General features: G+C 50.6%; 1 protein-coding gene across 1 annotated transcript in view; it reads right to left on the bottom strand.

The window, feature by feature from the left end:
• The window catches only part of INPP5D (inositol polyphosphate-5-phosphatase D), a 143,598-nt gene that overhangs the window by 85,503 nt on the left and 33,987 nt on the right, over positions 1-24,108 (bottom strand). The window contains exons 3-4 of the mRNA XM_065930551.1: positions 3,126-3,276; positions 671-845 (exon numbers count right to left, since the gene is read on the bottom strand). Coding sequence (XP_065786623.1) covers positions 671-845; positions 3,126-3,276 — 326 coding nt within the window. The remainder of the gene's footprint in view (positions 1-670; positions 846-3,125; positions 3,277-24,108) is intronic.

Here is a 24,108-nt window from a genome sequence, read left to right as displayed (position 1 = left end):
CAATGCAGGAGACCTGGATTTGATCCCTGGGTCAGGAACATCCCCTGGAGGAGGGCATGGCAACCCACTCCAGTACTCTTGCCTGGAGAATCCCATGGACAGAGGAGCCTGATGGACTATAGTCCATGGGGTTGCAAAGAGTCGGACACGACTGAACGACCAACACTTTCCACCACAAAGAAAGGAGTGGTACGCTGTGCAGACCTCACAGTTCACACCACCCATGGACTGTTGCTCTGGCCTATCTCCTGGTGACAAGGATGGTGGCCACCTTTGCACGAGGCCCAGAGCAGGTCCAGGCTGCAGTGCAGGCATCTCCTCTGCTGGGACCATCTGAATCGGGGAGAGGTGTTTGGAATGGGAATAGATGTCATGTGAGTTCATGGAAGGCCCCAGCCAGGGAATCACAGCCTAGGCCCCTGAGTCTGGAGCAGGCCCATGTCATTTGCAGCAGAGAATCATCCATCATTCCAGAATTAGCTCCTGCCCTGGGGCCTGGTGGACACGGAGCCTCTGGGCAGGGCCATTCAGGGCCCATTCAGTCAGAGCCACCCTGAGAACTAGAGACACACCATCGGGAGGCCAGGCTCCGTGACACCCTGTCCTGGGGTGGAGGGAAGCACAGGGTGAGCTGCCTGGATATCATGGGGCCCACCAGGTGGAAACTCACCCACTGGTGTCCATGGTCTGCAGTCGCTGGAACAATGTCTCCGAGAGGCTTGGCCGGCTGACCTCGGCTGCTCGAGGGTTCTCCATGGAAGCAGGGGCCTCCTTAGCCTCGCATGGCCCCGAAGGTAACGGGATGATGTTTCTGGGTGGCAACTCAGGTGGAGACAGGGCCCCTTCTACCCAAGACAAGAGCAGGAGAGCCGTCTGGGCCGAATGCACCCTCTCTCAGCATCTCCACCCTCCCACCCCCTTTGTTGGTGATCTCCCTGCCCTCCTGTCACGTGAGGTCCAGGCCAGGCGCCCAGCCACAGACCCACTTATGCCCACTCTGTCCCTTCCCATCCTTGCTCCTTTGCCAGCTGACTCTGGGGGAGCTGGCCAAGGGCAGGGACCTGGTCTTGGTGGTCTCTGGCCCAGGGCCCAGCATAGAGTTTGTCCCATTGAGACGCTCTGCAAACACCTGCTGGGATAAGACAGCCACGCTGGGCTGGGCTGCTGGCCTTGGAGGGGTGGAATCAGCCGCCTCACAGCTCAGCAGGACAGCTGGCCGTGGGGCAGGGCAGGGGCCCTGGACCAGCCGACGCTGGGTGCCCATCACGGGAGGAGCGGGGCAGGGAGCAGGCAGGCCCCAGCCACACTCCCACCCAGGCCCCTTTTTCTCTGGACTTTCCAGTCTCCATCCTTCCTTCTCTTTCCCTCCAGACGCTCAGAGACAATGGAAGAGAGTGAGGGGCTCCCTCCACCCAAGTGACCAGACTCGGCTTGGGAGATGGGGCTCCTACCCACTCACCGAGGAAAACTTCCATCCAGCATGTAGCAGAGATTGGGGTGGGGGGGATGAGTCCTGAGCCCCTGGGGCCTGTGACATCTTGTCCCAGCCTCTCCCCACACAGAATGGCCATGACCACGGGCCTGGCCACAGACCTCCCCTGGGGACGTCCTCTTTGAAGGACGAGCCCTTGTCTTCCTCACCTGGCCTGAGTTCTTTCAATGGTCATGAGTCTGTTTAGAGCCCCACGGGGGCACGCAGCACCTTGAGGAGACCTGAGCCAAATCTGACACCTTGGACTGGGCCGGTGGGGGTGGGGGCGGGGGAGGGGGTGAGAGTGGGGGAGGGTCGGGTGGGGGAGGGGAGGCTCCGCCTCAAGCCAACAACAGGGCCTTGCTTGGGGAAGGGAAGCTGGCCATCGTGAGATTGTGCTTCTCTTTCCAGCTCTTTCAGGGAGGACTTTTTCAAGTGTTGGGGTCTTTTTCTAGATCACCATGCCCAGAGGGGAAGAAATGGGGGGCGGTGTGTGTGAGACGGAGGGCAGCGGGCATTTCAGCAGGATGGCGTCTCAGTGTCGAGGCCAGCCTGGACTCCAGCCCTGGCCAGTGCCCCAGACTCACGGTGGATGTGTCAGCTCTGGCTATGTCACAGCTGAGGGCACCTCTTTTTGGGCCAGGGGAAGCGAGAAGGGGCACAGCTGCCTCAGCCTGTGAGCGGTACCCCTCAGCCCCTGCAAACCTGAGCACCTTTGAACACACTCTGGCTGGGCCTCACCTCCAGGAGCAGGTGGCTATTCAAAGCTGACCCTCTGGCGAGGCTGCCGAGGCGTTGTGCAATCGCTTGATGTGGGTCTTCAGGGAGGTAGTGGAAAGGGGGCCTGCAGAGGCGGGGGAAAGGGCGCCCCATGGACGGCTGGGAGCAGCCCGGGACAGGAGGAGCCAGGCCGGGAACCTCGGCACCTCTGGTCTAGTCTGTCCTTGCGGGGAGACCCCCAGGGGTCTTGTTGATTCCAGGCCCTGGGACCTGGGACTTAGGGGGGTCCCTGACCGGTTGAGAGTCTCAGTTACGTATCTCAGGGGTTTCTTTTAGGACATGAACATTAAGGGGAAGAGAAGGGGCGCTCCCTGTCCGACCCTTGCCTGTGTGTCTGTCCCTCCACTGTTAAAGCAGCAGGACTGACTCTCAGATGCCTTTCAGGGGCTGTACTTTTTTGTTTGTTTGTTTTAATGATACTCTCACGAAACACCTTTCTAATCGTTCCAGTTTGGTGCAATGATCTCTTCCTCCCTCCACTTTACAGCAAAATTCAGCTAATTATTTTGACAATGATTTTAATAGCATCGAGTGTTTACTGTGTACTAGGCTCTGGGATCTACATTGACTCATTTGATGACACCGAGAGGAAGACATGATTTTTAGTGTCTCTTTAGGAGAGGTCTGTGGTTCGCAAAGGTTAAGTAATTCATCCGAGGTCACACAGCTAAGAAGATGGGGAGCAGGAAGTTTGACCTAGGCCTGCCTGACCCCAGAGCCTGTGTTCCTAACAGGTCTTTAACCACCATGTCACCCCCTCTGATAACCGGACCTACCTAATCTACAAGCACTTGAAGTGAGAGAAATACCCCAGCACTTAACCACAGGACTCAGATGGCAGGGACCCAAGGCACTTTCCCTCTGCCTTTCCTACCTGTCTCCTCTTCTGGTTCATCTCCAGTGTCCTCTTCCTCCAGGGGCACAGGATACTGCAGGTGGGTCACCAGACCCATGTTTTCCTTCTTGTAAAACTCGATGAGCTGGTCCAGCTTGGTGAAGAATCTCATGGGGACGCCTTCGGACGCCTGAGGACAAATCCCAAACAGAAGCACATTGAACTGACTGGAACACCACCCAACCACAAAGGCCACCTGCAGCGGAGACCGACGAGACCGAGGGAGTGACCACAATCCAGAAAAAGTCCTGGGCTCCCACACAGGGCCTGGCCACCATGCCCACACCCTCACAGCCTGTAACCAGCAGCCCCTAACAGCCAGTCTGCAAAATGCACAAATAGAACAGTAAAAAAAAATTTTTTTTCTTTTGGTTTAAAAAAACACTTTTCTTTTAAAAAGTATTATGTTGCAGAAATAATGCATTTTCGTTATGGAAAAAATCTTAAATACATAATTAAAAAAAATCATCTGTAGTCCCACAACCCCAAGAGACATATTTTCAATAGTTTAGAATATTTTTTCTAGACTGTTATGTATTTGTGTGTATATGTGTGTGTGTGTGTGTGTGTGTGTGTGTGTGTGTGTGTGTGCGTTTGGTAGGGGGAGTTATTACCCCTCTTCCCCCAAGAGCATTAATTTTTAAATATGGGAAAAATCTATCCTAGCAATTGTTTTATTTTTATGTTTTTCATTCGACATGATTCTGTTTTACCAAAACTCAGAAAATGGTCAAGGCAGCACAAAAATCTTCCCTGATTTGTATCTCTGTTGCTAATGACAGGGCCAAGGGAGGTTAATTCTGGGTTGTTCAAATGCCCTGGGGCCAGGTCTCCTTATCTCTTGCTCAATGGCTTCAGCTGGAAACTCAAGTTCGGCTGCAGCCGGTGTCACCCACAGAGGCCCCGCCCCTGCGGAGGCCCCGCCCCTGCTGAGGCCCCGCCCACACGAAGGTGCCACCTCTGTGATTACCCTTCCCGGGTCATCAGGCAGCAGGGCAGGATGAAGAACTGCAAGCAGGATATTTAGGGTCTCCTGGATGCTGTACTCTATGGCTCCTAACCCAGCATGCAGCAGCATCCTGCCCATCCTCCCTGTCCACTTCCCTGATCCACCTCCCCTTGGTGTTCCATCCCAAGGAAGCTGCACCACTGTCTCCCCACTGGTCCAGCCAAAAACCCAGAAGACTGCCTCCCCCCACAAACACACAGAGGGCAAAGCGGACAGTGTAAGGGAGGGAAGACATCCAGAAACGGACCAGGACCCAGAACCTGTCCTTGAGCCCTGTTCCTGGTGGGAGCCCCAAGTCGTGATGAGGATGTATTCGCCTTCAGAGATTCCGCTTCTGTCTCTTCCCTTTACTCAGGCTTCACACTGGCCTCTCCATCTCTCTCGCCACATGTATTTGTGTGTGTAGTACAATGCACACATGTATAAATTATACATGAGGACACATTTGTGTGTTTGAGCATGTGGCTTAAGCTATTGAGTAGACTAGTAAAGAGTTTAACAAAAGAGTGTTTTGATTATTTTCAATAAATTCCCTTGTTTTCACAAAGCCCCACATTAAAGCAATTTCTTTTGAGCATCATCGAACCAGAGAGATCTCAGCAGCAGCAGCCAGGCTACCTAAAAAGTAACCTAAATAGGTTCAAAACCCAAAATGAGAGGCATAACAAAAATAATTTGACACGACATAGGGTCAATGAACTTGATTCACTTAGAGCGGTCCTGACAGGTGTCATCCTGTTAAAGAATTTACAGCTAATGAGTGACAAGCCATTAGGCATATGGAAAAAGGATGTGAAATATCAAAGAAAGTCAAGGTGAAATGACTCATGTGTGAGTCTGGAAAAGGGCTCTTAGCTGGAGGATGTCTGGGGAATGTGTGTCTGAGACAGCACATGAACTGTGGGAGTTAGATGCCCCGATGCTAAGACACATATTATTTTATGTACTGCTAACAGCTAAAGCATAAAACAAGATACACCATCATTCTGTGTGCACAGCTGACTTCAGAGATGTTTACATGACGAGCACCTTAGAGATGATGAAATATGCTGGATGTTAAGCGTGCAGAAGAACAGTTCTGTGTGTGTGTGTGTGTGTGTGTGTGGTGTTAGTCTCTTGGTCATGTCTGACTCTTTGCGACCCCATGGACTATAACTTGCTAGGCTCCTCTGTCCATGCGATTTTCCAGGCAAGTATACTGTAGTGGGTAGCCATTTCCTTCTCCAGGGGATCTTCCCAACCAGAGATCGAACCCCAGTCTCCCACATTGCAAACAGACTCTTTACTTTTTCGACCACCAGGGGAGCCTGCAGAACAGAAGACTCTAAAATTCACCTAAACGCTCTGGATCCAGTGAGTGGGGAGTGCTGTTGGTGAGAGAGAGACACGGGGCCCCTGCCCGTGCTAGGACCGAACACAGAGGCCAGGGAGCCACGGTCTGGCGAACGTGGGCTGCGGGCCGTCCAGGTGGCCCAGGTTCCCAGGAAGGTAGAGAATGGGTCTGCTCTCCAGGAAGGCGGAGCTCACCGAGGAGTGGGCACCTGGTGGCCGTGTGTGTGGAGGGTCACCTTCCTGCACATGCTGTATCACAGTTCCAGGAGGGGAGCAGCGAGGGCCAGCCTCAGGCACCTAAGGGACAGGTCTGCAGGCAGCAGATGACCCCAAAGCACACACTTGCTGTGCACACGTGAGTCGGTGGGGAGGGAGCAGGCTGTCTGAGCAGGTGGACATAGACACACGGACGCAGAGAAAATGGTGAAGGCAGCACGCCAGCGGGGCCACAGGGCTCCGTGGGGGAGATGTCCCTGAGAAAGCGTCCTCATAAGTCTCTGTCATTGGCTCTGAGACTTGAAGGGCTTCTCAGACACTCCTTGAGAGCTGAGGTTCAAAGCACACTCAAGAGGGGCAGGAGGAGAGAAAGGTCAGGGTGCCCAGAGTTGTGGCGGCTCCTGAGCTGACCAGCCTCATTCGGGGGGGTCCGGACATGGGGGTCGGAGGCTCCGTGTGCCCAGGAAGGAGCAGCCCCGCCACGGCCTTCTCACGCCTGCGCTGGGTTGAGAAAGGCCCTCCATTGAGGCAGGAGGACGGCCAAATCAAAGCCGACATTGGGAGTCGGGGCTTCCAAGAGGACAGTGCCTTGACCGTGGGGAACCGACGCCTGGTCAAGTCCATATGTGCCTGCCCGTGGTGCGGCCCGTTGTCGGGGGCAGGGTCTGCTTGCTGTCATGTCCCCGGATGGAGCTGCAGGGGCAGGGGTGCTTGGGGATTAGTGCTTGGACGGACTTGCAGTACCGGGGTCAGGATGGACACTCGGGGGGAGAGAGGGGCAGAGAAGGCCCTCAGTGGGCCTGGGAGGGGGTACAGAGAAATGGCTGGGGAAGCGGAGGTAGCAGGGGAGCACTCCCCCCTTTACACTGCTCCGCCAAACTGATCTCCCCAAAGTGATGCCTTTTCAACAATTTAATGTAAAACGTCTGACTTTGAGGTTGTCAGATCCAGGCAGGAAGCAGATGCCATGTTCAGCTGGGGGGTTTGGGGAAGAATTTTACTGGATGGGGTGTAGGAATACCAATAAGAGGGGGTGTGGCCCTCCACTGCCAGCGAAGTGGGGCATCAGTGTCCACTTTGGACCGACCGCTGCTGGCGCAGGAGCTGAAGCCTCTGTGAAGCCAACCCCCAGACCATACAGGAGGGAATGGGGGCGGAAGGCCCCCCCACCCTCCATCACCAAGCTGTGTTTCGCATTAGCCCAACCCAACAGGAAACCAGGAGACTCGAGGGTGTCTGGGGTTGAACGCAGCCAGCAGCCGCACACGGAGCCTGGGTGAGAAGACACCCAGGAAGCGGTGGGAAGGGGAGTCCTACAGGCAAGGGCAGCCCCCGCGGGGCGGGGGGGGGGGCCGGACAGGCTTCTGGAGCAGGGGCCGCCCAGGGTCCCTAACAGCCGCCAGACTGCCTTCCTCATTCCGCAGCCGCTGCCTTCCTGAAGAGATCCCCCAAGTCATTCTGAAACAGAGAAGGAAATCCTGAAGGCCCACGCTAGCCAAGCACTGTGGACGCAGCTCTGCGCAGTTACAGATAGAGGATTTCTGCTCCGTGACAGCCCTCGCTCCACAAACAAATACACATGCCTTCTCTCTGGAGCAGACGCCTAGCACACAGATCAGACAGCGTGATCTGAAAAAGCCCAGAGCAGCAATTCCTATGGTAAGTTGGCTTTTCATTCATGATGTGCAGGGCAAAGAGCAGGCAGCCCTCAGGGATTGACTGAATGGACACGACTTTATGTTCATCACCAAAAGTGATACAGAAGGGAAAAAAAAAAAAAAAAACACCACACGGTTAGTTCAGATCCTGAGACAAAACACCTGACTGATTTCTTGCCTCCCCTTTCCAGGTCTATGGAAATTTCCAGGTGATTTCCGGCAAGATCGTTTCAGGATCTGCAGACAGTGACTCATCAAGCCCAGCCGGGCCTGCTCCCTCTATAAGCTGACATGTTTTTGAAAGAGGGACTCTGCTTGGTTCAGCCTCACATGGTCGCCCAAGTGCCTTGCAAGGGTAATGACAGGCCCTAGCCCTGTTCAGAGAGATGTGTCCCTTGCCTAAAACCAACCTCACCTTTGAAAAGCTCTAGCTGGAGACACAGTAGTGTGGCTTATTGAGCTGGGCCTGGCCAGGAGAGGGCCCTTCACTCTAGGGCTTGGCACCCGTGCGTACCCACGTACAATACTCCTGGGAAGGTGCAGAGCACGGGAGGTGGGTGGGGGAGGAAGCCCCTACACCACTCAGGCCACCAGGGTCTTTAAAACAAACGACAGAGGATGTCCAGACTGTGGGTGGCTCGGGGCTGCGGCCTCTGAGAAAGGCTTTGTCCCCAGAACCAGTTCTTGGGCTCTGACTTTCGGGCGTGGTCCAGATGGAGGGGAAGCAGGGCAGGGAGGCCAGAGCGCTGGGCAGGCTGAAGTTTCCCAGAAGATAATTTTAACTTCACACTGTCTGCTGCCTCTAAGTGGGGAACTGAAAGGAGGCAAGCCCCACCAACCCCTCCCAACCCCAGGAGGAAGCTGACTAGGGGGTCAGGAAGAGGCTGCTGCCTTCATTGTAAAATGAAAAGTATATAGAAGCATTGTGGAAATTTTACAAATAATGGGCAAGCGTTAAGAAGTGGGGTGGGGGAGGGGATTTGCTCATTGCCTCACTAAGCAAAGTGTTTCTTTTAAGTCCATAGGAAAGTCTCTGAGCTCAGTCGTACTCAATAGTGTCCGACTCTTTGCGACTCTACGGACTGTATCCCGCCAGGCTCCCCTGTCCATGGGATTCTCCGGGCAAGAATCCTGGAGTGGGTTGCCGTGTCCGCCTCTAGGGGATCTTCCCGACCCAGGGATCGAACCTGTGTCTTTTAAGTCTCCGGCATTGGCAGGCAGGTTCTTTATCACTAGCGCCACGTGGGAAGCCCAGGAGAATCTCTAGAAAGATCTTAAGTGGGGAAACAGCACCATTTGTCTGCTGTGAGGAGAATGGCAGGGAGGTGTGTGGGTGGCAGGTGTCAAGACCATTTCTGTTTTCCTGGTGCAGAGACCCCTGGCCCGAGGAGGCTGGAAGGGTGATGGAGGCCTCAGAGGCGGTAGTGGGGGAGAGCTGGATTCAGCCCAGACCTCTGAGTTGCCAGACCTGGGGCTCCCACCCATCCAGGGAGGCAACTGCCATGATGGAGTGGAGTGAGAGGGAGTGTGGAATTTGGCTGTCTGGGCCCAGCATCCCCGTCCCACCTCCACCCCCCAGTGTCAGAGATCAGCCCTGCTGGGGCTGGACTCCCACCCCACCCTGTCCTGCCCGCCTCTCACGGTTTGGAAGCCATTTCCTCTAGCCCTGTCTCTGCCCTCCCCGTCTCTGCCAGCCCCTCAAAGGCTTTCCTGGGTCTTCCTTCTGCCCTCAGGACTGGTCTGAATCTTTAATCGCCTCCTCTCCCCACAAACCTCCAACTTGGGGAAAGGAGGGAGAGGCAGAGGGACCAGGTCATGGGTCTTGTGGTTCTGTTTGGCCCTGCTGAGTTTGGGTTTTGTTCTAAGAGCGGTGTAAGTGGGCGCTGCCCCGCTCCTGCCCCCCACCCCCGACATCCCCAGTCTGAACTGGGAAGGTACCATGGAGGCGGAGGGCGTCAGGGTGGAGATGGACCTGGAGCAGCCTTGTTAACACCTGGGAGGGGGTGGTATCTGACCCGGAATGGACAACAGAGGTGTCTCCTTAAAAGCCGATCAGCCCTTCCTCTTTCCCTGCACGTCCCCTCCTTTTTTAAAGACACGTGTGATGATCTGTCTGCTTCCTTTCCCGGCTCTTCCTTTGAAGTGGCCGGAGCCCCTGGGGCACTGGGGCCAGGGCCGAGGAAGTGGTCAGCAGGCAGAGGATGTAGGTGGGGCAGGGAAGGTCAGGGCCTGGCCGGGGCCGGGGCAGCCAAGCAGGAGACTGGCAAATGATGAAAGAAAAGGGGAGATGGGAGCTGGGCTTCTTGCTGCCGGAGAAGGGAGTGGGGATAGACTGAACTGTGTCTGCAGTATCGGGCTGGAAGGGGAAGCATCAGTGTGAGTGCAGGTTAATATTTTTTATGAATGCAAGTAAATACTGATGCAGGTGTGTGAGTGTGTATGTTTATCCACACACATTTCCTATTTCTGTCTTCTAGGAGGATCCAGAAGCAATAACTCCCCAGTTGCAACGAGCCTACCTAAATACTGTAGTGCTAAGTCTAGTGCTAAGTTGCTTCAGTTGTGTCCGACTCTTTGGGACCCCGTGGACTGTAGCCCGCCAGGCTCCTTGTCCATGGGATTTTCAGGGCAAGAATACTGGAGTGGGTTGCCATCTCCTTCTCCAGGGAATGTTCCCAACCCAGGGATAGAATCTGCATTGGCAGGCAGGTTCTTTATCACTAGTGCTACCTGGGAAGCCCAGGTGTAAATACTGTAAGTCCCCTACATGTGAATGAGTTCCATTCTGAGAACAGGTTCATAAATCCAATTTGTTTGCAAGTCCAATAAAGTTAGCCTAGACCCAACTGACACAATTGGCCATATAGTACTCTACTGTAGTAAGTTTATAATACTTTTCACACAAATAATATATAACAAACAAACAACAGTAGGTCACCTCGAAAAGCTCAGTAGTACAGTACAACAGCGGGCATACAGGGGCTGGCATCAAGCGAACAGGCAGGAAGACTTACTCAGTGGAGGAGGGAGAGGAGGTACAGCTAAAGGGTCACCAGCAACAGGAGACGGAGGGCAAGCTGCAATGTGGCTCATGCCTGACGCTGATGGAATGCACATGCGCATCCTTGAAAGTTCACAACTTGAAGGTCTGTATGTAGGGGACTTACTGCACCACCCTCCACCAAGAAGAACCAGCTCCTTGGATGGCTGAACTCAGAGTCGGAACAGGAAAGATATAAGGTGAGCCTGGAACATCACTTACCCCAGAAAGTAAATGTTCAAAAAATGATGCAGATTTGTCAAAAGGATACAGGAGTCAGGAGACGACGGAAAGGATGGTTGAAAGGACCATCTGGCACAATCTGAGCATCAAAATGAATACTAAAAATAGTGATCATTTATTGAATAAAATAGGAGTTCATGAGTCTATACAGATGCAAACAAATGAGAGGAAAGCTCTTTTCCCAGTAGAATGCCAACTAGTAACTGTCACAGGGATGATGGGAACAGTCACTGTTTGGCAACCATCACAGTAATAATGGATTCGGGAAAGAATCAACAGACGCCAAAGATGCCAAGACTAGTGGGTGAGACTTTGAGGAGGAGTGGGCTCTCTAGATTGTCCCAATGTGTCTTCTCACAAAAGAGTGCATCCTTTAAAAGGGGAAGATAGTACCTCTTCAAAGAGGAAACTTGGCTAACCCCACTTTAACCAAGTGGCAAAGTTAACTTCCCCAGTAATGGGACAAAGTGACACGGTGCTCTCCTGGGCCCAGTACACAGAGGACACAGCAGTGCTTCTGTGGTACCTGCCAAAATGCAGCCCCTGGACCCAGTTGCATGGAGACACCTAAAAACCCCACTCTGAGGGATAGTCTACAAAATTACCAGCCCATTCTCTGCAAAAATGCCAAGTTTCATCAATCTAGTCAATCCTAAAGGAAATCGACCCTGAACTGATGCTGAAGCTGAAGCTCCAATACTTTGGCACCTGCCTCACTGGGAAAGACCCTGATGCTGGGAAAGCTTGAGGGCAAAAGGAGAACGGGGCAGCAGAGGATGAGATGGTTGGATGGAATCACTGACTCAATGGACATGAGTTTGAGCAAACTCTGGGAGATGGTGAAGGACAGGGAAGCCTGGCAGGCTGCAGTTCATGGGGTCGCAAAGAGTCGGACTGAGTAAGAAAGTGAAAGTGTTAGCCACTCAGTCATGTTCAACTCTTTTTGACTCCATGGACTGTAGCCTGCCTGCCAGGCTCCTCTGTCCATGGAATTCTCCAGGCAAGAGTACTGGAGTGGATTGCCAGTCCCTTCTCCAGGGGATCTTCCCAACCCAGGGACAGAATCAGGGTCTCCTGCATGGCAGGCAGATTCTTGCCCACCTGAGTGACCAGGGAAGTCCCTAACGACAAGGGATGTGATATTTACAAGCAACAAGGGATCCTGAATTAAACTTTGGTCCAGAGGGGCAGGTATAAATAAATAAATATTTGTTTATATATGAGTATATATATATCTTATATTTTATAAATATGTATAGTGAAAGTGAAAGTCACTTTGTTGTGTCAGACTCTTTGTGACTCCATGGACTATACAGTTCATGGAATTATTTAGGCCGGAATACTGGAGTGGGTAGCCTATCCCTTCTCCCATGGATCTTCCTGACCCAGGAATCAAACCAGGGTTTCCTGCATTGCAGGTGGATTCTTTACCAGCTGAGCTACTAGGGAAGTGCTTAAATATGTATATGTAAAACATAAACAAATATTTATTTTTAATATAAATATTGAATAATATCTATATGTTGCTATAAAGGGCATTATTAAGACAACTGGAGAAATTTGAATGGGATCTGAAGAGTCTATGTTAATTTCTTGATTCTGATGGTTGAACAATGGTTATGTAAGAGATAGTACATATCATTTAGGAAAAACACATTGAAATATTTAGGAGTAATGGGTTATTGTCAGCAACTGACTCTCCAATAATTAAAAAAATAATAATAGCACGAGAGCAAGAGAATGAGAAACTTATTATGCTAAAATGTTGACTGGGGAAAGTGAATGAAGGGCATATGAGAAATTTTTGTACTATTCTTGAAACATTTCTGTAAATATGATGTTATTTTCAAAATAAAAAGTGAAAAAGATAATCAGGGTGGAAAAGATCTATATCCTAATCAGGATAGTGGTTCTATGTAAACACTCCTTTGAAATATACATTGTAATAAAAAGTTTAAAAAAAATTAGAGTGTGTAACCTAGCTCATTTAATTAATGTTCACACAAGAACAGACACACACCCAAACGGGGAGGGGTTTAAAAGATCTTGTCCAACTTTCAGAATAACGAGATTTTTCACAAAACTAGAACAAATCCAAAATGTACACAGAACTGCAAAAGAGCCAGAATTGCAAAGCAATCCTGAGGGAAAAGAACAAAACTAGAGGTATAACTGTCCCAGACTTCAGACTATACTGCAAAGTTATAGTAATCAAAACAGTGTGATACTGGCACAAAAACAGACACATAGATCAATGGAATAGACTAGAGAGCCCAGAAGTAAACCCACATATCTATCGTCAATTAATCTGTTACAAAAGGGCAAGAATATATATAGAGAAGAGTCTCTTCAATAAGTGTGTGCATGCTAAGTCACTTCAGCTGTGTCCAGCTCTTTGCAGCTCAGGCTCCTCTGTCCACAGGACTCTCCAGGCAAGAATACTGGAGTGGGTTGCCATTCCCTTCTCCAGGGAATCTTCCCGACTGAAGGGTCAAACCCACAGTGTCTTATATCACCTCCTTTGGCAGGTGGTTTCTTTACTATTAGCACCACCTGGGAAACCCCTTCAACAAGTAGTGGTGGGAAACTTGAACAGACACTCTTGAACTAGAACATTCCCTCATACTTTATACAAAAATAAACTCAAAATGGTTTCAAGATCTAAATGTAAGACATAAAACCATAAAACTAAAGAGAGCATAGGTGGAACACTCTTTGACATAAATTGTAGCAATATGTTCTTGGATCAGTCTCCTAAGGCAAAAGAAATATAAACAAAAATAAACAAATGGGACCTAATTAAACTTAAAATCTTTGCACACAAAAAAGGAATCCATTAACAAAATGGATCAATAAAACCTATAGGATGGAAGACAATATTTGCAAATTATGAGACCAAAACCAGGTTAATATTTAATGCACAAATAGCCCATACATTTCAATAAAAAATACAATAAAAAATGGGCAGAAGATTTGAATAGACATTTTTCCAAAGAAGATGTACAGACGGCTAACAAGCACATGAAAAGATGCTCAACATCACTATTAGAGAAATATAAATGAAAATCACAGTGAGGAGTCACCCTGCAGCTGTCAGAATGCCTGTCCTCAAAAGGCCTGCAAATAACAAGTGCTGATGAGGTTGTGAAGGGCAGAGGATCCTTGTACATTGTTGACGGGAATGTCAATTGGTGTGGCCACTTATGGAAAGCAATATGGAGGTTCCTTTAAAAACTAAAAATAGAACCAGACTGTGATCCAGCAATTCCACTCCTGGGTTTAAACCTAGAAAAAATGAAAACACTAATTCGAAATGATACATACACTCCCTATGTTCATAGCACCACAATTGACAATAGCCAAGACATGGAAGCCACCTCAGTGCCCCTCAACAGACGGCTGGATTATAAAGATGTGGTATACCCACAAAACGGAGTATTAGCCGTAAGAAAGAATGAAATGATGCCATCTGCGGCAACATGGACGGACCTCGAGAATACTATGCTTAGTGAAATAAGTCAGATAGAGAAAGAGAAACACTGTATGACATCACTTTTAAGTGAAATCTAAAAAATAATACAAATGAATGAATATATAAAACAGAAACAGGCTCACAGATATGGTTATCATACTTGTTATCAAGTGGGGGAAGCAAGAGGTGAAGGACAAATTAGTAGCATGAGATTAAGAGATACAAACTACTACATATAAAATAGATAAGCAACAAGGATGTACTGTATATATAGCATAGGGAATTACACCCCATAATGATACATAATGTGCAAAAATGCTGAATCACTCTGCCGCACTCCTGAAATTAGCACAGTATGGTAAATCAACTATACTTCATTTTGTTAAAAATGTATCTTGTCTAAAAATGTCTATTTATTTTAATTGCAAGAAAGCTTTTCCCGTCTATATATTTCTGGAAGTCTCTGTACAAAAACTACATCCTGGAAACATCTTGGATGCTCAGATAATCGTAATAATACTAGTATATGAAGAATAAAAGACAATCACCGAACTGCTTAGCGTAAGTGGATGGAGGTGAGATAGCAGGTGGCCCTAGTGGTCATGGTAACCGCCTGCTAATGCAGGTAGACGTGGGGGTTTGACCCCTGGGTCAAGAAGACCCCCTGGAGTAGGAAACAGCAACCCGCCCCAATATTCTTGCCTGAAGAATCCATGGACAGAGGAGCCTGGCGGGCCGCAGTCCATGGGGTTGCAAAGAGTCAGACACGACTGAAGTGACTTAGCACGCACGCGTGCACAATAAGTGTGCATGCTGTCAACTGACCCTGGGGAGGGGCAGCACTCAGTCACTCACACTTTTCGGGCTGGGGCTGAAAGCCACTGCTGAGCAGGGCAGGTTTTGGTTTGATTTGTGACCAGGAGTCGGGAATGGGGGCTGGGGCGGGGGCAGCCTGGCGGGACAGGAAGGGCAGGGGGCTGGGCTAGGTACTGACGTAGTTTCTTTCTCTCCTAGGCCCCACGGGCTTGGTTTAGCTTCTAGGAAAAAATAAGAGAGAGGTGAAACTGAAGCCAGGTTTGGGGCGAGACTGCTAGATGGGCCTTGGCACTTAGCACAGAGCCAGGCAGGGAGGGACGAGGACCCTGGGGTTCTTTGGTGCACAGGGCAGCGTGGAACTTCTTCGCGTGTCCAGCCTGCCACGTCCCCGCACCAGCAGGAGACGGGACGGATGCCCTGTGTGGAGCCGCCACTGGACGGTCAGAACGTGGCAGCACCACTCGCTGGACAATTTGAAGAGGCCACCTTCTGGCAGTCAGGCTGCAGGGAGCTGGAGCTGCCCTGTCTCAGAAAAGGCCTGGTAGCGTGGGTTCTTGTGCCGGAAGGCTGTGAGTGGCACCCGGAGGATGGAAGAGGTGAGTGGAGACGGTGAGTCCTCCAGGTCTGGGTCCAGGTACCAGGGAGGGGAGTCCTCCTTTCCTTGGGTCTTGTTTTGAAACTGGACAATCCTGAGTATCAGTCCCTCAGGAAAAAGTTGGTCACAGTGATAAGGACACAGTTCCCTGCTGTGTGTCCTGGGTCAGGGGCAGGGCAGGGAGCCCTCTCAGGGGTCTCCTGGAGCCTCTCTGGCCCTTTGCAGGTGAGGGTCCGTCTTCCCAAAATGAAGACGCTGGAACAGGGTGAGGCACATGAGCTGTGTTATATAATTCCCAGTCTCTCTAGTGTCACATGTGGGAGCCACTGCCCCATCCTACAGATGAGAAAACTGAGTCTCAGAGAGGTAGGGCCACTTGCCTGGTGATCAGAGACATGGTCAGAAGAGCAGTCAGTGCTGAGGGGACATTTCGAGAAGAGGAAGGGGATGGGAGGTGGGGGGTGCAGGGACTTTCTAGCTAGACACGAGGGCAGGATCTAGACACAGGGCCCCGCCGACTCGGGGTGCAACCAGGTGACGGGAGATCCTCCCGCAGACTCCAGCTTCCAGCAGCTCAGCGGGCAGCTGGTGGTGAGAAAGCTGGCATGTGGGCGAAGCGCTTACCCAGGGTGGCAGTGGGCCCCTTCCACAGGGTGGTGGGTGGTATCAGGAGGGGAGTGGCTGACACTTGCTATCTGTGGGCACAGTCCTGTTTCCAGTACCTGCCCCGTGCGCAGGGTCCTAAAGCCACTTGTCTGGGGGTTTGAAGAGGGTAAGAGCCAACACCAGGCTTGTTCTGAGCCTTCTGCGGGCAGAAGGGAGGGATGTGGCAGCTCTGGGCAGAGGCGTAAGGCTTAAAGGAAGAAACGGGGAGATTGGGTGTCAGGCCAGCCCACCCCCACCCGTCAGCAGCAGCCAGAGGGACACCGCTGCTCCAAGTTCACACCAGGGAGCCCCCGGGCCCCCTTCTGCCCAGATCCAGAGGTCCCGGCACTGGTGGGAGTGGGCTGTGTCTCGTGCCCAGCCAGCAGGCAGCCATCTACCTCGTTCCTCCAGCCCCCGTCGCCTGAGGCTGGGTTCTTCAGCTTTGCTCTCTCCTCGTTTTGGGCAGACTTCCCAGAACCGCTTGGCATGGGCTCTGCTCGCCTGCCAGTCTCCACGCTCACTTCTACACCTACATCCTTCCCTGAGTTTCAGGGCTGGCACCCCCACTTCCCCACCCGCGCCCCCTCCTCGGGCCTGCAGCCCCCCACCACTTGCTTCCTATAGCCATTCTGCCAGGGTTGCCCCTGACCGGCCACGTACCCAACACAGCCAGTGACTGGCAGGCCTGCCTCCTGCAGCCTCCCACCGGCAGAGCCACGGGTGCCAGGTCGACTCCCAGACATGTGTGTCCCATAGGCTCGTCCAGTTTTTTTGTCCGTGAGTGGGATCGCCACTGAGATGTTGAGATCATAAGGCCCCAAATCTCTGCCTTTCACTTTCCGATATTTGAGCCCTGGGAGTAAGTCCTGCACTCTCCTTGCAGACTGAGCAGCTGACAAAGTGCTTTGAACCACTCACATCAAAGGAGCTACAGGCACGGGGACTGGGATGCTTACACCTCTAGCAGGTACTGAAATGACAGCTCTCAGATGCATCGTCTGAGGTTGGTGTCATCGCAGTCGGAGTAAGAGGGCAGAGGACCACAGCACTGCCTGCTAGCACCGTCTGTGTGCTTCAACAGTGGACCCCTCATCTGGGGGCCCGCAGTGAGGACCCTGGGAGAGGATGTGCCTCTCTTTGTCAGGAGAGGCACAGCTGACAGCTTAGAAATCGAATCACACCCAGCATCACAGAGAGGTTGTCAGCTAACTATGGAAAAGGTCTCTCTGCTCTCTCTAAGCACTCACATGAACAGACACCAGGCAGATGAAGAAGGGGTGCCCTGCTGTAGAATTTTTCAGCCACAGCCTCCATTATGGTACCTAGGGTGCTCTCACTGCACTAGAGCACAAAGAACTTACATCCTTGTCCCATCGATGTTGGGCTTGGCCATGCCGCTAGCTTTGATCAATGCAATGTAGGCCAAAGTGTCAGTTCCCAGCTCAGAGCTTCATGGACATTGTGGGTTTCTGTTTGCCACTCCTGGGCCTCTGTGATATGATGAGAAGAGGTACCCCAGCAAGCTGCCAGCCCCCCAGCATGGACCAAGAATAAAAATGTGAGGAGCAGGAGCAGGCCCATATCTAACTGGAAACCTGGAATCCAGCTGAGTTCAGGAGAGCCCCACCTAGCTCAACCAACAGCCCCAGGAGAGGAAAATAAATGCTTGTTGTTATAAACTCCTGAGATTTTTTGAGTGTTTGTTACACAGCAAATGCTGACAAATACAAGTTTGAAGAGAAGAATGAATTTTTCCTGAAATGCTACCTCCTTTTATTGAACGTTCATGACATAATTTCTCCATTTACCAGTGAGAAAGCTGAAGCTCTAAGAGGTTAGGTAACGAGTTCAATGTCACACAGCTTGTATGATCACCAGGACCTGCCACAAGGGACACACCCACATTCTCTGCACACCTGCTCTCCAGAGCCCACTGTCCTGCTACCTCATCCTTCATGTAGACCTTCAGGCCTCTCGGGGCCCTGTCATCTTTCTGATGAGCCTGAACCCCACTGTAGCACCAGAGATCCTGTCCCCACGTCTCCCTCTACTCCCTACACAGCTGTAGGCCCTGCCTCTCAAAGCCACTATCTGGGCTCAGCTCGTCAGCCAACCTTCTGCACCTGGGCAGGGCTGGAGTAGACCAGAGCTGGTGGCTCCTCAAGCCAGCAGGCAGACCACCCACCTGTGCTAACCTCTTACCATGTGCCCCACCCATGGCTGGGTCAGGGGCATTCGACAGGGATCAACAGAGACCCAGGCCCTGCCCACAGTCTAGCAGAGAAGCAAGATGTGAGACAATAAACAAGTGAATGATGACAAGATGTAGAGGCTGAAAGATGTCAGTGCCTTGGGAGGGTACTGCAAGTGGACTAAGCCTGGTGGGTCAGGGAATTATTCTTTAACAAGAAAACACTTAGGCTGAAATGCAAAGGCTGGAGAGTGGTTGCCCAGGTCACGAGACCAGGAGAGGAAACGCTGATGAAGGCAAGTCTGAAGGGAAGGAGGAAGGAGGAACCACGGCAGGTAGCTACCGAGCAGCACGTGCTCAGGACCGGGGCTGATATAAACGTGTGGTTCCTCACCACTCAGGTCCTGATCTGGAATGTGGGAGGTGTCTTATCCAGGCCCCAGATCCCCTTACCATCTATGCCCCGCCGCCTCTCTCCTGGGGGCTCTGTGCTTTGGTGCTCAAGGCTTGAAACCGCAAAGTTAAGTGATTCTGCTTGCCAGCTGGAGCCACCTCATTCATGTAAGACCCAGGAGAAGCCAGGCAGTCTGATTCTCTGTGCCCGAACCAGCTAACTCATGCCCGGATGCAGCCCAGTGCTTCGCCTTGGTGCAGGACAAACCCAGATGTGTAATTCTTATCCCAGAGTGCCCTGTAGGGTCAGGCTGGCTCTGAGACTTCACCTGAAATTGTACCTTTGCTTGGCTTCTCTTCTTCACCCATCCTGTGTTCCCCACTCTCTCACTGGGTTCTCCAGGGACCCTCTCTTTAATCAATCATTGATACCCAAGCTGGGGGTCTGCTTCTGAAAGAACTTGACTTTTGACAGTCAGCTCCCCAAATCAGTCTTTTCACTTGTCTGTCTCAAACCCTCCGTCAACAGCTTGATCCAAGGATTTACCCTCAACCCAAGCCCCTCACCAAAAGCAAAGAATTTGGACCCTCACTTGATGGAAGACTTGATCAGATTTAAAGTCCTTAGCTTCCCCTTCCTCCCCTAAATGTGACTGCCCATGAGGACCACCACTCCCTGCTCCCTCCTTCTCTCCCTGCTGGGCTCAGCAGACTCTCAGCTCATATCCTACCTCACTCTGCACAGACCAGTTGAAAATCTAACTCTGTGATGGGGCCTCTGGTCCTGTGAGTCCCTAACTGCCAAGAGGGAATATAGGGTGTCAAGTGAGACTGGACATGCTCGGAAACTCAGCACTGAGGTGACAAAATGAATCATGTATTTACTTCCACATTGAGAATGAATGAACAAATAGATGAATATTGTTTTGAGAAGCCAATCAAACTTAAGTTTCTGTCAGTCTTACCATTTTACAGATGAGGAAACTGAGGCTCAGAAAGGCCAGACGACTTGTAAGTAGCAGCACCAGGACCCCAACTCAGGTCTCAGGGCCCTTACTCTCACTTCTGTGCTCCTGGACTCGAAAGGCTGTTGTCCTCCAACGTCTCAGCCTGCAGTGTTCTGAAACCTTTGGTATGAGGAAGCCTACTTTGAACTCCACCCAAAGGACCTTATTTACTAATGGATATTACATAATTAAAAGCCTCTCTCCCTTCCTTCCTCCCTCAACATCTTGTGTTGTATAAAGAATTCCGGGGGTGTAGACCAGTGCAGCCATTCCAGAGAGCAATCAGATACAATTTAGACAAATTAAATATGTGAATATCCCATGACCCAGCAATTTCACCCCGGGCCCATTCTCCAGGGCTTACCTTGGACCACCTATGTGGATGGTCATCGCAGGTTTGTTTGTGGTGGAGAGACCTTGGGGGAACTGAGTGCCCATCATGGGGAGAGTAGATGGGTAGAGTGTGGCCAAGGTGTACAAGGGAGTGTTATACAGCAGCTGGAAGCAGACTAGATGCGTATGTAGCAACATGCAAGGGTCCTTTGGTGGAGAAAGTAGAAAAGAGAATGAGGACTCGGGTATCACTCAGCACATTAAAAATGCATGCGTGCCAAACAAAAGTATGTATTTTGTAAGAACCTATTCAGATACAAAGACACCCACTCACTGGTTGCCTGTTAAAGGGAGGGTTATGCAAGTGCAATGTGGGGCTAGGAGGGGTTAAAACAGCTTGTGAAGACTCGGCTTTATAGTGAGAAGGCGCTGCGGCTTTGATCACGTAATCTGATTGCAAAAGTTGGGTACTTTGTTGTGGCCTTTCTGATTTGACCTGAACTAATTACCAAAATCTTCTGGGTCTCAGTTTCCTCCTTGGTCAAATGGGAAGGGAAAAGTGGGCAAGGGGAAGTAATATTCAGTTAGAAAGCAGTGTGGCCCAAAAGAAAAGGCACAAAATGTGAAGTCCGATGTGTCAGTGAAGTAGGCAGGGTGCGAGACACTGGGGTGAGGTGGGGACTACGGCACATTGGAGAAATGTCTGCTGAAAGGGACCACCTTCTGCTCAGCTCCAGTTATATTCCCGTAGGGTAACTCAAGCCACGAGTTGCCAAAAATTCAAAACATTCAGGGAAAGATAAAAATATAGATTCTTAGATAAAAAATCTCATATTTTTAATTCTTGCAGCTAATCTTTTAAAAACAGACCGCAGCAGTCACAAATTCAGACCTTAGCTCCAACATTCAGTAGCTGTATGGCCTGGAGAATGGCATGCAGCTATCTAAGACTGAGCCAGTTTTCTGGTTCCTGAATGAGGATTCTCAGATCTACTCAGCCAGGTATTAAAATGGGCTTGTATAATAAGTCCAGAACATGGCTCCACTATCATCAAGGGAGTATCTACTCTGTGTTGAATACGATAATTAATACTGTATCAACTCCTGCTTTTCAGATGAGTAAGCTGAAGCTCAGAGGAATGAAAAATTAACAAGAGTCAGGTAGAAAAAAATGTCTTCTCCAAATGTGATGAAAAGGAATAAGTAAAACTGAATTGAAAGAATGTATAAATGAGGGTCTGGGGATTAAATGGGCTCTACGTAAAGTGGAAGTGATTATTAATCTGTCTGAGCCCTAACAAGTTACAAGAGCCTCTAATTAAGACATCTATGGTTCCAGGGGAACTTCCCCAGTGGCTCCGTGGGTGAAGAATTTGCCCGCAAGGCAGAAGACACAGGAAACGTGGGTTTGATCCCTGCGTGGAGAAAATCCCCTGGAGGAGGAAATGGCAACCCTCTCCAATATTCTTGCCTGGAGAATCCCATGGACAGAGAAGCCTGATGGGCTACAGTCCAAACGGTCACAAAGAGTCAGACAAGATTAAGAGATTGAGCATTCCGCTTGGTCGCAGGGACTTCCCTTGTGGTCCAGTGCTCCCAATGCAGGGGGCCCAAGTTCTATCCTTGGTCAAGGAACTAGATCCCGCATGCCACAGCTGAAAATCCTGCATGCCACAACTAAAGATCCTTCATGTTGCAATTAAGACCTGGTGTAGTTAAAAAAAAAAAAAAAAAAAGACATCTGTGGTCCCAGAGGCAGCAGACCTCACTAGGCAGTAGCCAGCATGAGTTTATCACGGACCAGGGGTGTGCTGAGACCCACCTGTGCCTATTTTTTCTGGCTCGAAAGCCAATTTTTCCAGAATCCCAAGAGCTTGTTGTTAAATGATGCCACTATGGTGGAGGCGCTGGTGAGAGCATTCACGCCATAGAAACTGGACAACATTGCAGACCAGAGCTTTACTTTCTTCCCTGGAGAACCGACTGTCAAAACGTCTGCCAATGCAGGGGGCCCTGTGCCATTTATCACTAGCAAAATCATTGTCTCAGTTCTTAGAGGCCTGGCTTCCTGTGCACACATGCATGTCTCACCCTCTGTGTGGCCTGATCTCTGGAAGCAACACTGGATCAGGAAGAAATACCGTAGACACCAGATGGTTAACGTTTCATGGCGGGAAAGCAGAGGGGATTACTGTTCAGTGAGGAAAAAAAACACTTTGTAATGAAGATGGCAAAGGCACAGATCAAAACAGGAAGCTTTCAGCCTGCCTTGCTGGGGAGGTGGGATCGTCTGAAGCTAAGAGACGCTGAAAAGGAAGAAGAGCAAAGTGTTGTGGTTGGCAGGGTACAGTGACATGTGTGGGTTGTCCAGGCCCCCAGCGGGGCTCACCCTCGACCTCTGGGGGACAGCGGCTCAGGGCAGACAGACAGGAGTGGATGGGCAGCTTGGGGTAAACATCTGCCCTGCAGAGGAACCGAAAGTCACCGTTTGCAGGCTCCTGCTGCTCTGAGGAAGTGACAAAGGCACCGTGAGACTGAAGCCCCGGACAGAAAGGGGGATTGCAACGATATCTGCTTCTACAGAATCCAAGCCTCATCCCTGGGAAAGAAGAGATGAGAGAGCTCCGCGGTGGAGAAGGACAAAGAGGCAGGGACCGGAAGCTGTGATGCGCACAAGGCAGCTGAGTGAGCTTTGCGTCCACCCCAGGCGAGATGCTAGATCAGCTTACTGACAGCATGGTTTGTAAGATGCAATACAGCAAGGGGTGACCCTTGGAGCCAGCATGGGTTCACTGGGACGAGACCAAGCTGGCTTCTGCTAAGATAGTAGAAGGTCAATTTATGTTTGCTAGCCTGATGAGCTAGATCATTTATTGCATCTGACAGAGATCATGGCTCAATTGCCTACAGAGGCAGGGCAGGTGATAGAAACAAGAGGAGTTGGCTGGGAGTGAGACAGTAGGAAGAGGTGGGGACTGTGACACATCAGAGTGAAATGCCTCCGTGAAAGGCAGGAGCTTCCACTCGGCTCCAGGTACATCACATGGGATCATGTGCGTCTCAGGTTACCAGCTTCCAAATTTTCTAGGGAAGCTAAAAATTCAGTATTATGTAAAATCTCTGAATTTCCATATTTTTAAATTATTATTTTTTATGTATTTTTTGCCCATGCTGTGTGACTCACGGGATCTTAGTTCCCCAACCAGGGACTGAACCCAGGCCCTGTCAGTGAAAGTGCTAAATCCTAACCACCAGACCTCCAGGGAATTTCCAAAATCTCTGAATTTTTAAAAAATACCTTTAATTGGTTCATAATTTTTTAAAAAATGTCAGGCAAATAGAGCACCATATCCAATGCAGGGGCTGCCAGTTTGTGCTCTCTGGTATAATCTATATAGATTTCAATAAAGCATTTTGTGATCTTCATCGGTAACCTTTGTTGAGAACCACATGGAGGAATATTGGCTCGGTGGAGAAGATACCAGCGTCAGTGTGGACGTAGGTTTCTGCTGCTATTGGGGTCTCCCTCTCATTTACATCAGCAATTCCAATTAGGATCCAGGAAGTGGACTTGTAACTGTGAGGCTACCAGCAAGCTAGGAGGCATCTCAGATATGCTGGATGACAGACGGAACCAGGTCAAAGCAGAGCTTAGTGATCTAGAGTGAGGGACTGGTTACAGAGAAGACCCTCCTGGACACCGACCCCATGGCGACGCTTGTCAGTATCCCATCCCCTCTGCCATTCTAGTTTGAGCATTGTTTGGTAGGTCCCTTCTTGGCACTACCATTTTTGGCTTTTTTTCCTTTAATGAAAATTCTTATTTCCTTGTCTTTGTTATGCATCCTCCTTCCAGAGCAGAAACATCCTCCAAAACCAGGAGCAAGACAAACAGGGGATGTCAGTGCCACTAACGCACATCGCTTCGCCGCAGGTTCCAGGCAGCGTGAAACAAGCCAAAACAACTTCCCTCCCTGCAGAAGACTTGTACTGAGAAGAAAAGACAAATCTA

This window comes from Muntiacus reevesi, chromosome 1 (assembly GCF_963930625.1).
Source record: "Muntiacus reevesi chromosome 1, mMunRee1.1, whole genome shotgun sequence".
NCBI lineage: Eukaryota > Metazoa > Chordata > Mammalia > Artiodactyla > Cervidae > Muntiacus > Muntiacus reevesi.
This window is presented reverse-complemented; position numbering and strand designations above follow the sequence as displayed.